The following is an 11,615-nucleotide window of genomic DNA, read 5'->3' on the forward strand; positions in this document are numbered from 1 at the left end:
CAGAGTCTGGAGGGCAGACCCTGCACCCCACCCCCTCTCAGCAGGGCTGCAGGGGACGCTCAGGGCAAAAGGGTGAGGGGGCTGTGTGACTTTGGACCAGCTCATCCCTGGGGTACAAGGCACTGAATTCCCCAGGGCCGGGGTTGAGAGTGTTGGAGCAGCAGCTGGGGGGACACGGCCCCTGGGTGTCAGCAACACACAACACCAGGAGACCACACCGAGGGAGGGAGCCAGACAGCCAGGGGTGTGGAAGAGGTTATACAGGGAGAGGAAATGCTGGATCTTTTCTCCCTGTCCACCCCTAGCCGGGGCACCAGCCCCGCTATTCCAGCCGGGGATCAGGCCCCCCAGCAGTGTAACCCTAGCTGCCCCTCTCCGCTGGGACCCTTCCTGTAAGCTCAGTAAGTGTCTCCCTCCTCCCCCTCCTTAGTGCCCTCTATGTCCTGCTGGCCATGTCCTTGTAACCCTGGCTCATCACATTCCTGCTGCCCCGGCCGCTTGGCACTGCCCATAGAAGGAGCGCCCAGCGCCTCAGCCCCCCCTCTTTGCCCAGGGGGCTCTCAAGGAGATGGCGAGGTCAGGGCTCCCGGCTGGCTGGCTGGAACGGCTGGGGGGCACTGGGAAGGGGGATATAAGGCCACCCCCCAGCCTGCAGGGAGGGATGGAGACGGGGCCAGGGCAGGGGACACAGGGTCTCTCCCCCCAGGTGGGGGGGGGGGGCAGGGGGAGGGGGCAGTTGGCTGAAGCCCAGGCCCGGGAACACCTGTCACTGAACAAGTGCAGCGCAAAGGGGATTCCACGGAGCTCCGCTTTCAGACGGGGCCAGGGACTGTCTGTTCCCAAACACCCGCCTCTCAGCCCGGGGAGAATGAGGCTGTGTCTGCCCCACAAGCCAGGGTCAGGGCAGGCTGGGGCCAGGCAGTAAACAAGGCCGAGAGAGGCTGGGAGGCCCTGCTCAGCCAGCCCCCACAGCCCCAACACCCTCGCAGAGGGGACGGGTGAGGAGCATTGGCAACTCTCCAAGGGCATTGTGGGTAATCATGGCAACAGCATGGTTGGGACGTTATCCCAACCCTTCAACCCTCAGTACACAGGGTGTGTTTAACCATTGCCCGGGGATGCCCCGTGCCATTTGCTCCATGGTGCCTTCAGCACCTTGATGTGCTCACTGCCACACACTCACCAGCCACCTCGGTGATGTCACCGGGGACCATGTCCCGGGCCTTGATTCTCTGCACAGACTTCCTGTCTGCACGGTACACCTTGCCCATCTCGGGTTCATACTCCTTCAGGGCCTCAATGGCGTTTTCAGCGTTCCTCTCCTGCCAGGGCAGCACAAAAAGTCACGCCCACCTGCCCACAGCCCCCCGGGGGCTGGGTGAACTGGGTGAACCCCCTCAACCGGCAATGAGATGTGGGTTGGGTTGCTGTTGGCTGTTTACACAGCAATCCGTCACTTGGTGTTGAGGTGCGGCCACCTCTGGGGTGGTGCACGTGGCTGTTTACACAGGGGCCCATCGCCCGGTGCCAAGATGGAACCCCATTCTGGGATGAGACATTGATGTCAGTGACCACTTCTAAGTCTCCTGCGCTATCTCCCGGGTCACTTCAGCAGTCTCCCATCCAGATACTGATCTGGCCTGACCCTGCTTTGCACATAGAGGGGATGGTCGCTGGCCCCTGGTTACCTGCCAGACTCCTACGATGGCATTGGCGATGAGGATCAGGAGAATGACAAATGGCTCCACGAATGCAGTGATTGTCTCCTCACCTTCCTCAAACCAGGCCAGCACCTATGAGGGGCAGAGCCACAACCAGGTCACGTCTGTGTGACCTACAGAGCTCCCCATGCACAGCACAAGTCACCCTTCCCGTCCCATGGCTGGAGAGCTACAGCCCTCCCTTCCCCTCCTCCACCGAGCTACACAAACCCAGAGTGCTACACCCTTCCCACCCATATGGCCAGGGAGTTACAGCTCTCCGTTCCCCTCCTTCACACAGCTACACCCTCCCACACACACCCATGCACCCTTAAATGCTACACCCCTTCCCCCACAGCCATAGCCCCAGACCTTCACCATGACCCTCCCCACACAGAGTTCTACGCCCCTCCCACCCACATGACCAGAGAGCTACACTCCTTACTCCCCCTCCACCTCCACAGAGCTGCACCCTTCTCACCCACATGGCCAGAGAGATACAACCCCCTCCCCACTATACTCTCCCACACGCACACACAGAACTACACACTTACACAGTGCTGCACCTCTCCCCTCTCCTCCACAGAGCTACACCCTCCCCCCATAGAGGGCTACACCCACTTAGACACACAGCCAGAGCACTACACCCTTCACGCCACATAGCAAAAGTGCTACACCTCTCCACAATTCTACATCCTCCCCCGGACACACATACAGTTCTACACCCTCACTCTCTCTCCCTCACACACACACACATAGTGCTACACCTCTCTCCTTCCCCCACCTAGCTACACACTTGCACACCTCCCATAGATGCCCAGAGCACTTCAGCTTCTTAAACACACAGCCAGAGCACTACACCCCCCTCCATACCCCCAGAACTACATGTGTCTCTCTCTCACATACATCCCACACAGGCCTCTGCAAATATTACACCCCAGCCCATCACTCGGAGCATTACAGTCCTTCCCATTCGCACACACAGCGCACAACACCCTACCTCACACTCCCGCAGGTAGCTACCTAGCTCCCGACACTCATTACTCTCTTGGCTATTTCTATCACAATGGAGTCTTGTCCCAGGTGCTGCACAGACCTCAACTGAGATCAGGAGTCCCCGTAAGCCAAGTGCTGCACAGACCCTGCCCAGGATCCAGGGGTGTATGGGGATGTGTGGGTAGATAGATAGATAGATAGATAGATAGATAGCAGGAGGGAGATACTACCGACCACCTGACCTGGATGGTGATAGTGACTGTGAAATGCTCAGGGAGGTTAGAGAGGCTATAAAAATAAAAAACTCAATAATAATGGGGGATTTCAACTATCCCCATATTGACTGGGTACATGTCACCTCAGGACGGGATGCAGAGATAAATCTTCTTGACACCTTAAATGACTGATTCTTAGAGCAGCTAGTCCTGGAACCCACCAGAGGAGAGGCAATTCTTGATTTAGTCCTAAATTGAGCACAGGATCTGGTCCAAGAGGTGAATAGAGCTGGTAATAATGACCATAATATAATTAAATTTAACATCCCTGTGGCAGGGAAAACACCACAGCAGTCCAACACTGTAGCATTTAATTTCAGAAAGGAGGACAACACAAAAATGAGGAAGTTAGTTAAACAGAAATTAAAAGGTACAGCGCAAAAAGTGAAACCCCTGCAAGCTGTGTGGAAACTTTTTAAAGACACCATAATAGAGGCTCAACTTAAATGTATACCCCAAATTAAAAAACATAGTAAGAGAACCAAAAAAGAGCCACCGTGGCTAAACAACAAAGTAAAAGAAGCAGTGAGAGGTAAAAAGGCATCCTTTAAAAAGTGGAAGTTAAATCCTAGTGAGGAAAATAGAAAGGAGTATGAACTCTGGCAAATGAAGTGTAAAAATACAAGTAGGAAGGCCAAAAAAGAATTTGAAGAACAGCTGGCCAAAGACTCAAAAAGTAATAGCAAAAATGTTTTTAAGTACATCAGAAGCAGGAAGCCTGCTAAACAACCAGTGGGGTCACTGGACGATCGAGATGCTAAAGGAGCATTCAAGGACGATAAGGCCATTGCAGAGAAACTAAATGAATTCTTTGCATCAGTCTTCACTGTTGAGGTTGTGAGGGAGATTCCCAAACTGAGCCATTCTTTTTGGGTGACAGATCTGAGGAAATGTCCAAGATTGCAGTGTCTTTAGAGGAGGTTTTGGAACAAATTGATAAACTAAACAGTAATAAGTCTCCAGGACCTGATGGTATTCACCCAAGAGTTGTGAAGGAACTCAAATGTGAAATTGCAGAACTACTAACTGTGGTTTGTAACCTATGATTTAAATCAGCTTCTGTAACAAATGACTGGAGCATAGCTAATGTGATGCAAATTTTTTAAAAGGGCTCCAGAGGAGACTCCGGCAATCACAGGCCAGTATGTCTGACTTCAGTAGTGGGCAAACTGGTTGAAACTATAGTAAAGAACAAAATTGTCAGACACATAGATGAACATATGTTGGGGAAGAGTCAACACGGTTTTTGTTAAGAGAAATCATGCCTCACCAATCTACTAGAATTCTTTGAGGAGGTCAACAAGCATGTGGACAAGAGGGATCCAGTGGATAAAATGAATTTAGATTTTCAGAAAGCCTTTGACAAGGTCCCTCACCAGAGGCTCTTAAGCAAAGTAAACTGTAGTGGGATAAGAAGGAAGGTCCTCTCATGTATCTGTAACTGGTTAAAAGAGAGGAAACAAAGGGTAGGAATAAATGGTCAGTTCTCAGAATGGAGAGAGGTAAATAGTGGTGTCCCCCAGGGGTCTGTACTGGGCCCAGTCCTATTCAACATATTGATAAATGATCTGGAAAAGGGGGTAAACAATGAGGTGGAAAAAATTGCAGATGATACAAAACTACTCAAGATAGTTAAATCCCAGGCAGAATGTGAAGAATTACAAAAGGATCTCACAAAACTGGGTAACTGGGCAACAAAAGGGAGGTGAAATTCAGTGTTGATAAATGCAAAGTAATGCACATTGGAAAACATAAACCCAACTATACATATAAAATGATGGGTCTAAATTAGCTGTCACCACTCAGGAAGGAGATTTTGGAGCCATTGTGGAGAGTTCTCTGAAAACATCCCCTCAATGCGCAGCAGCCATCACAAAAGCGAACAGAATGTTTGGAATCATTAAGAAAGGGAGAGATAATAAGACAGAAAATATCATGTTGCCTGTATATAAATCCATGGTACGCCCACTTCTTGAATACTGCCTGCAGATGTGGTCACCCCATCTCAAAAAAGATAAGGATCACTTGATGATTACCTGTTCAGTGAAAACAGCATGGGAGAGGTTTGCTGCTTGTCATCAGTAAGGCATTGTGAGAGACAATCCAGCTTACTGAGTTAAGAGGACACAGCGGTCCCACAGTGCCACGTTGCACCCCAGGGATCTCGTCATATACCCCATCTATCTATCTAATCTATCTATCTATCCCCATCCACCCCATCTAATCTAATCTAATCTATCTCCATACACGCTCATCAATCTATTTTATCGCAAAATAGCTTCCATTTCTGGCCCATCCCCTCTACCTGGTCACAATCAGCTTGGTTAGCTGCAGGTTTACTGCCCCAGGGCTCCTGAGGTGCTGGGGTGTCACCTCCGGCTGCTCTGACTCAGGGAATAACTGGATTTCACACACACCCCCTGCACAGACACACCCCACCCCTACCAAGCGAAGCACTGCTGCACAGACACACCCTCAGGCATGCACACGTGCAGCACAATGCACACCTCCTCAGACACAGGGGCCAGCTCTCTAACGCCCCCCTGCAGCAATACAGCCACACGTGTGTGCACACACTCACACAGACCCCCCCCCAAGTGTCTGCCACTTTCGCACAGACATCAGCCCCCTCTCCCCCCCCACCTGCCAAACACACACAGTTACACACAGGGATGGGGCAGCCTTGCCCAGGCTGGACCCAACTGTGCCCACTCAGGTTTCATCCAAGGCCCAGTGAGATTGAGATCAGTTTACAGGCCTCTTGCACTCACGCAAGCGGACGGGGGGCCCAGCTGTCGCCACCCTCCCCCCCCAGTACATATCAAGATCAAGGGGACATGGGAGGAGGGCTAATGGAGCCACATGGGGGGAGAATCACTTGGGGGAGGGGCTCCTCCCCCCACCACTGCCTATCCAGGCAGGGTCTCCCATTCTTTAACACCTGCCAGACGAAGCCCTGGGCCTCCCTCCTTCCACTCCTGAGCCCTGGCTCCCTCTTTCCACCCGCAGCCCTGGCCCAGCTGCTGACACTTGAGATGCTGCCTCTCCGGAGCCGATACTGAAACCTTCAAGACTGAATTCCGGGCGGGCCTGGGCCAGGCCTCCGCACAGAAAGGTCATGGTGAAGGACAATGCAAGATGACTCCCAAAGCCTGCTCCCCTCCTGGCCTGAGGAGCCCCGGGCCCCCAGCACCTCTGCCACAGAGACACAGCATGGGGCCTGGATGGAGTGGGGTGGGACCGTACGCCTGGCCCTTCCCCAGGGACACCTGTCCCCCAGCATCTCCCAGTAGTTTGCACACAGGAGTGATCCAGACTTCACCCTGCCCTGCTCAAAAGGGGGAAACTGAGGCACAGAGAGCCTGTGGCAGGGTCAGGAATAGAATCCAGAAATCCTGACTCGCAGTCCCCCCTGCTCTAACCACTAGACCCTGCTCCCATCCCAGAGCCAGGGATAGAACCTAGGAGTCCTGACTCCAGTCTCTACCCCACTGGGTGTCCCAGGACATACCAGCCTCTCACACTAAAATTTACTCCTCAGTTCCCATGTTATACATAGAGAGCTCCCTTCCCACCATAGCTTCCTCCCCAGTCCTCTGGGACCCCCCAGTCAATCATGGAGCTGCAGACTCTGGGACCCCCCAGGCCCCATCACTCATTAAGGAGATGCAGCCCCTCCCACACCCTGGGCCCCAGCCCCCTGTCACTCACGAAGGAGATGCAGCCCCTCCCACACCCTGGGCCCCAGCCCCCTGTCACTCACGAAGGAGATGCAGCCCCTCCCACACCCTGGGCCCCAGCCCCCTGTCACTCACGAAGGAGATGCAGCCCCTCCCACACCCTGGGCCCCAGCCCCCTGTCACTCACGAAGGAGATGCAGCCCCTCCCACACCCTGGGCCCCAGCCCCCTGTCACTCACGAAGGAGATGCAGCCCCTCCCACACCCTGGGCCCAGCCCCCTGTCACTCACGAAGGAGATGCAGGCCCTCCCACACCCTGGGCCCCAGCCCCCTGTCACTCACGAAGGAGATGCAGCCCCTCCCACACCCTGGGCCCCAGCCCCCTGTCACTCACGAAGGAGATACAGCCCCTCCCACACCCTGGGCCCCAGCCCCCTGTCACTCACGAAGGAGATGCAGCCCCTCCCACACCCTGGGCCCCAGGCCCCTGTCACTCACGAAGGAGATGCAGCCCCTCCCACACCCTGGGCCCCGCCCCCTGTCACTCACGAAGGAGATGCAGCCCCTCCCACACCCTGGGCCCAGCCCCCTGTCACTCACGAAGGAGATGCAGCCCCTCCCACACCCTGGGCCCCGCCCCCTGTCACTCACGAAGGAGATGCAGCCCCTCCCACACCCTGGGCCCCGCCCCCTGTCACTCACGAAGGAGATGCAGCCCCTCCCACACCCTGGGCCCCGCCCCCTGTCACTCACGAAGGAGATGCAGGCCCTCCCACACCCTGGGCCCCGCCCCCTGTCACTCACGAAGGAGATGCAGCCCCTCCCACACCCTGGGCCCCGCCCCCTGTCACTCACGAAGGAGATGCAGCCCCTCCCACACCCTGGGCCCCGCCCCCTGTCACTCACGAAGGAGATGCAGGCCCTCCCACACCCTGGGCCCCAGCCCCCTGTCACTCACGAAGGAGATGCAGCCCCTCCCACACCCTGGGCCCCGCCCCCTGTCACTCACGAAGGAGATGCAGCCCCTCCCACACCCTGGGCCCCGCCCCCTGTCACTCACGAAGGAGATGCAGGCCCTCCCACACCCTGGGCCCCGCCCCCTGTCACTCACGAAGGAGATGCAGCCCCTCCCACACCCTGGGCCCCGCCCCCTGTCACTCACGAAGGAGATGCAGCCCCTCCCACACCCTGGGCCCCGCCCCCTGTCACTCACGAAGGAGATGCAGCCCCTCCCACACCCTGGGCCCCGCCCCCTGTCACTCACGAAGGAGATGCAGCCCCTCCCACACCCTGGGCCCCGCCCCCTGTCACTCACGAAGGAGATGCAGCCCCTCCCACACCCTGGGCCCCGCCCCCTGTCACTCACGAAGGAGATGCAGGCCCTCCCACACCCTGGGCCCCAGCCCCCTGTCACTCACGAAGGAGATGCAGCCCCTCCCACACCCTGGGCCCCGCCCCCTGTCACTCACGAAGGAGATGCAGCCCCTCCCACACCCTGGGCCCCGCCCCCTGTCACTCACGAAGGAGATGCAGCCCCTCCCACACCCTGGGCCCCGCCCCCTGTCACTCACGAAGGAGATGCAGCCCCTCCCACACCCTGGGCCCCGCCCCCTGTCACTCACGAAGGAGATGCAGCCCCTCCCACACCCTGGGCCCCGCCCCCTGTCACTCACGAAGGAGATGCAGCCCCTCCCACACCCTGGGCCCCGCCCCCTGTCACTCACGAAGGAGATGCAGCCCCTCCCACACCCTGGGCCCCGCCCCCTGTCACTCACGAAGGAGATGCAGCCCCTCCCACACCCTGGGCCCCGCCCCCTGTCACTCACGAAGGAGATGCAGCCCCTCCCACACCCTGGGCCCCGCCCCCTGTCACTCACGAAGGAGATGCAGCCCCTCCCACACCCTGGGCCCCGCCCCCTGTCACTCACGAAGGAGATGCAGCCCCTCCCACACCCTGGGCCCCGCCCCCTGTCACTCACGAAGGAGATGCAGCCCCTCCCACACCCTGGGCCCCGCCCCCTGTCACTCACGAAGGAGATGCAGCCCCTCCCACACCCTGGGCCCCGCCCCCTGTCACTCACGAAGGAGATGCAGCCCCTCCCACACCCTGGGCCCCGCCCCCTGTCACTCACGAAGGAGATGCAGCCCCTCCCACACCCTGGGCCCCGCCCCCTGTCACTCACGAAGGAGATGCAGCCCCTCCCACACCCTGGGCCCCGCCCCCTGTCACTCACGAAGGAGATGCAGCCCCTCCCACACCCTGGGCCCCGCCCCCTGTCACTCACGAAGGAGATGCAGCCCCTCCCACACCCTGGGCCCCGCCCCCTGTCACTCACGAAGGAGATGCAGGCCGCCAGCAGCAGGATTCGCACCAGCAGGTCCTCAAACTGCTCCAGCACCAGCTCCCAGATGGACTTGCCTGGGGAGTGGGGCAGGGTCAGGGAGCAGCAGGGACCCCCCCCCCCAGCAGGGGCCCCCCCTATTTTCCTTGGGTGTGGGGACACAGCGGGTCAGAGGCAGGGACACCAAGTCACTAGGGTGCCAGACCTCCAGGACTGCCCTGGAGCCACCAGGAATTAAAGATTGTGTCAGGTGATGAAAGCTCCAGGAATCCATGCAACCAAAACGGGCAGCGCTGCAAGTCCCAGGGGCTGGAGCCAGAATGGGGATCGGAGCTGGGGAGTAGGTTGTGGGGCAGGGGAGGGCCTTGGGGGCACTGGGTTGAGGGTGCTGCCCACAGGGGCAAAGTTATAGGGCAATGGAGGGCACTGGGCTATTGGAGGGGGCCGTGGGCCCTGGTGGCCCTGAGTTAATGGGGGGGACCCAGGGTTTCCGTTAGAGAGAGGCTGGGGCTGGCTTGAGGATGTGGCCGGCAGTGGCTGCCATGGGCTCTGGCACTTTGTGGTTTTGGGGCCACCAGTGGCTGGGACTCACCTTCCTCTGCTGGGAGCTCTGCCCAAGGAGACACCGCCGCAGGAGCGAAGGAAGAGAGGAGAAGAGGCTGGTTAGCACCGTGAGCGGGGAACCCCCGGGGCAGAATACATGCTGCAAGCTGGGGAGATAGGAACGAGCCCCAGATGAGGGGACATGCCACACAAACAGGGGCCGATGGGTTCATTGGCCTGGGGCACAACAACCCAGCCCAGCGTTGCACAGGGCATGGGGCCTCGAACCCTGGCGCCTTTGCCAGGCTAAGGGGAGAATGTGTGTGTGTGCATGACCCACTGAGACACACACAGGGCTGACAGGAAGAGGAAAGGGGGGGCAGGACCCCCAAAAATTAATGGGGTGAAATGGGAGAGGGGTGGGCCCAGCTGAAATGAGGTACCAGGGCCCTACATTTCCCTAGCTGGGGCTGCACAGACACGCAGAGAATGGGGTGCGCACATCCCCACTGGTGTAAACACACCCTCAGACATGTAAACATGCCCTCACACACGTGAACACACCTGCACATACATGTAACACACACTCACACACTTGTGAACACGCCTTCACACATACAGAAACACGCCCGTACACACCTAGATGCAGCCAAACATATTCGTTCACACACAAGTACTCACTCACACGCCCTCCTGCGGTGACCCGAGCTGGGCTGAGATTTTCCAAGCTCGCTGGCCTGCTGCTCTGGGACCTGCACCAAGCCCAGTGGGGCTCGGGGGTGGCAGGAAGCTGGAGGGGCACCGTGGTGCGGTTGGGATCATGCCCATCCCCAATTGCAGTCTGAGCCACCCATCAATTCCACACATGCTGGCCCAGCACAGGACTTTCCTGCCCCGCGGGCATTAGGGGCTCCCCTTAACCCTGTCCCAGGACAGGAAGCGTAGCGTGAAGGATGCCCTCCACCCCATGCAGCATCTCTGGTGTCCAATCCATTCCAGAGGGAATTACAGGCGGGTTATTCTTAGCCAAGGAGCAGCTGCCTTGTCCCCAGGACGGCTGGGCCTTGCCTGTGTCTGCATCTTTGGCTTCTCTGTGATAGGCTCCGACCCTGACTCCGATATGTGGCTCCCCGGGCTCCGATACGCGGCTCCCCAGGGCTCCGATACGCAGCTCCCGGGGCTCCGATACGCGGCTCCCCGGGCTCTGATACACGACTCCGACCCTGACTCCGATACGCGGCTCCCCAGGCTCTGATACGTGGCTCCTGGGGCTCCAATACGTGGCTCCCCGGGCTCCGATACACAGCTCCAACCCTGACTCCGATACGCGGCTCCCCAGGCTCCGATACGCGGCTCCCCTGGCTCCGATACGCGGCTCCCCTGGCTCCGATACACAGCTCCCTGGGCTCCAATAAGTGGCTCCCTGGGCTCTGATACACGGCTCCCGGGGCTCCGATACACGGCTCCCCTGGCTCCGACACGCAGCTCCCTGGGCTCTGATACGCGACTCCTGGGGCTCTGATATGCGGCTCTCCTGGCTCCGATACACGGCTCCCGGGGCTCTGATACGCAGCTCCGGGAACCCTGCTGATTCTTGCCCTGACACCTGGCTCCCCTCACGCTGCTACGCCCCTCCCAGGGCCCAGTGGCTGATGCCAGCCTCACTCAGTGTCTCTTGCTCCAACCCTGCCTCTCTGTGTCCAGCCAACCCCATGCATCCTTAGCCACCTGTTCCATTCTCTCCATCTCTGTCTGCCTGCTTCTTTCTCGCTCCCCAGCCCCAGACATTTCTCTCTCCCCCCCACCCCATACACAAGCAAACTCTCTGTTCCTCATTCTCCATCCTTCTTCCTTTCTCAGTCTCTTTCTCGCTCCGCCTCTCTCCTCTTCTTCTCTCTCCCCATCCCGGTGGCCGGTCCAGCCGGGTGTGTGAGGATGTGGGGCGAGCTGTCAGCACTTACCGTTGGGACCATATTTGTCCAGGTTCTTCTTCACCTGTTCAGGTGTCAGGCCAGAGTTCTCACTCACACCAAAGTAGGCCAGACACTCCTCCACGGTCTTTGCGTGGGAGTTCTCCAT

At 58.2% G+C, this 11,615-nt stretch overlaps 1 protein-coding gene across 1 annotated transcript in view; it reads right to left on the bottom strand.

Moving 5' to 3' along the window:
- ATP2A1 (ATPase sarcoplasmic/endoplasmic reticulum Ca2+ transporting 1) overlaps nucleotides 1–11,615 on the bottom strand; it is a 47,260-nt gene extending 35,645 nt beyond the window's left edge. Inside the window, exons 1-5 of the mRNA XM_048853524.2 lie at nucleotides 11,498–11,615; nucleotides 9,586–9,603; nucleotides 8,988–9,070; nucleotides 1,689–1,793; nucleotides 1,184–1,322 (exon numbers count right to left, since the gene is read on the bottom strand). Coding sequence (XP_048709481.2) covers nucleotides 1,184–1,322; nucleotides 1,689–1,793; nucleotides 8,988–9,070; nucleotides 9,586–9,603; nucleotides 11,498–11,615 — 463 coding nt within the window. The remainder of the gene's footprint in view (nucleotides 1–1,183; nucleotides 1,323–1,688; nucleotides 1,794–8,987; nucleotides 9,071–9,585; nucleotides 9,604–11,497) is intronic.

The sequence above is a fragment of the Caretta caretta genome, chromosome 6 (assembly GCF_965140235.1).
Source record: "Caretta caretta isolate rCarCar2 chromosome 6, rCarCar1.hap1, whole genome shotgun sequence".
NCBI lineage: Eukaryota > Metazoa > Chordata > Testudines > Cheloniidae > Caretta > Caretta caretta.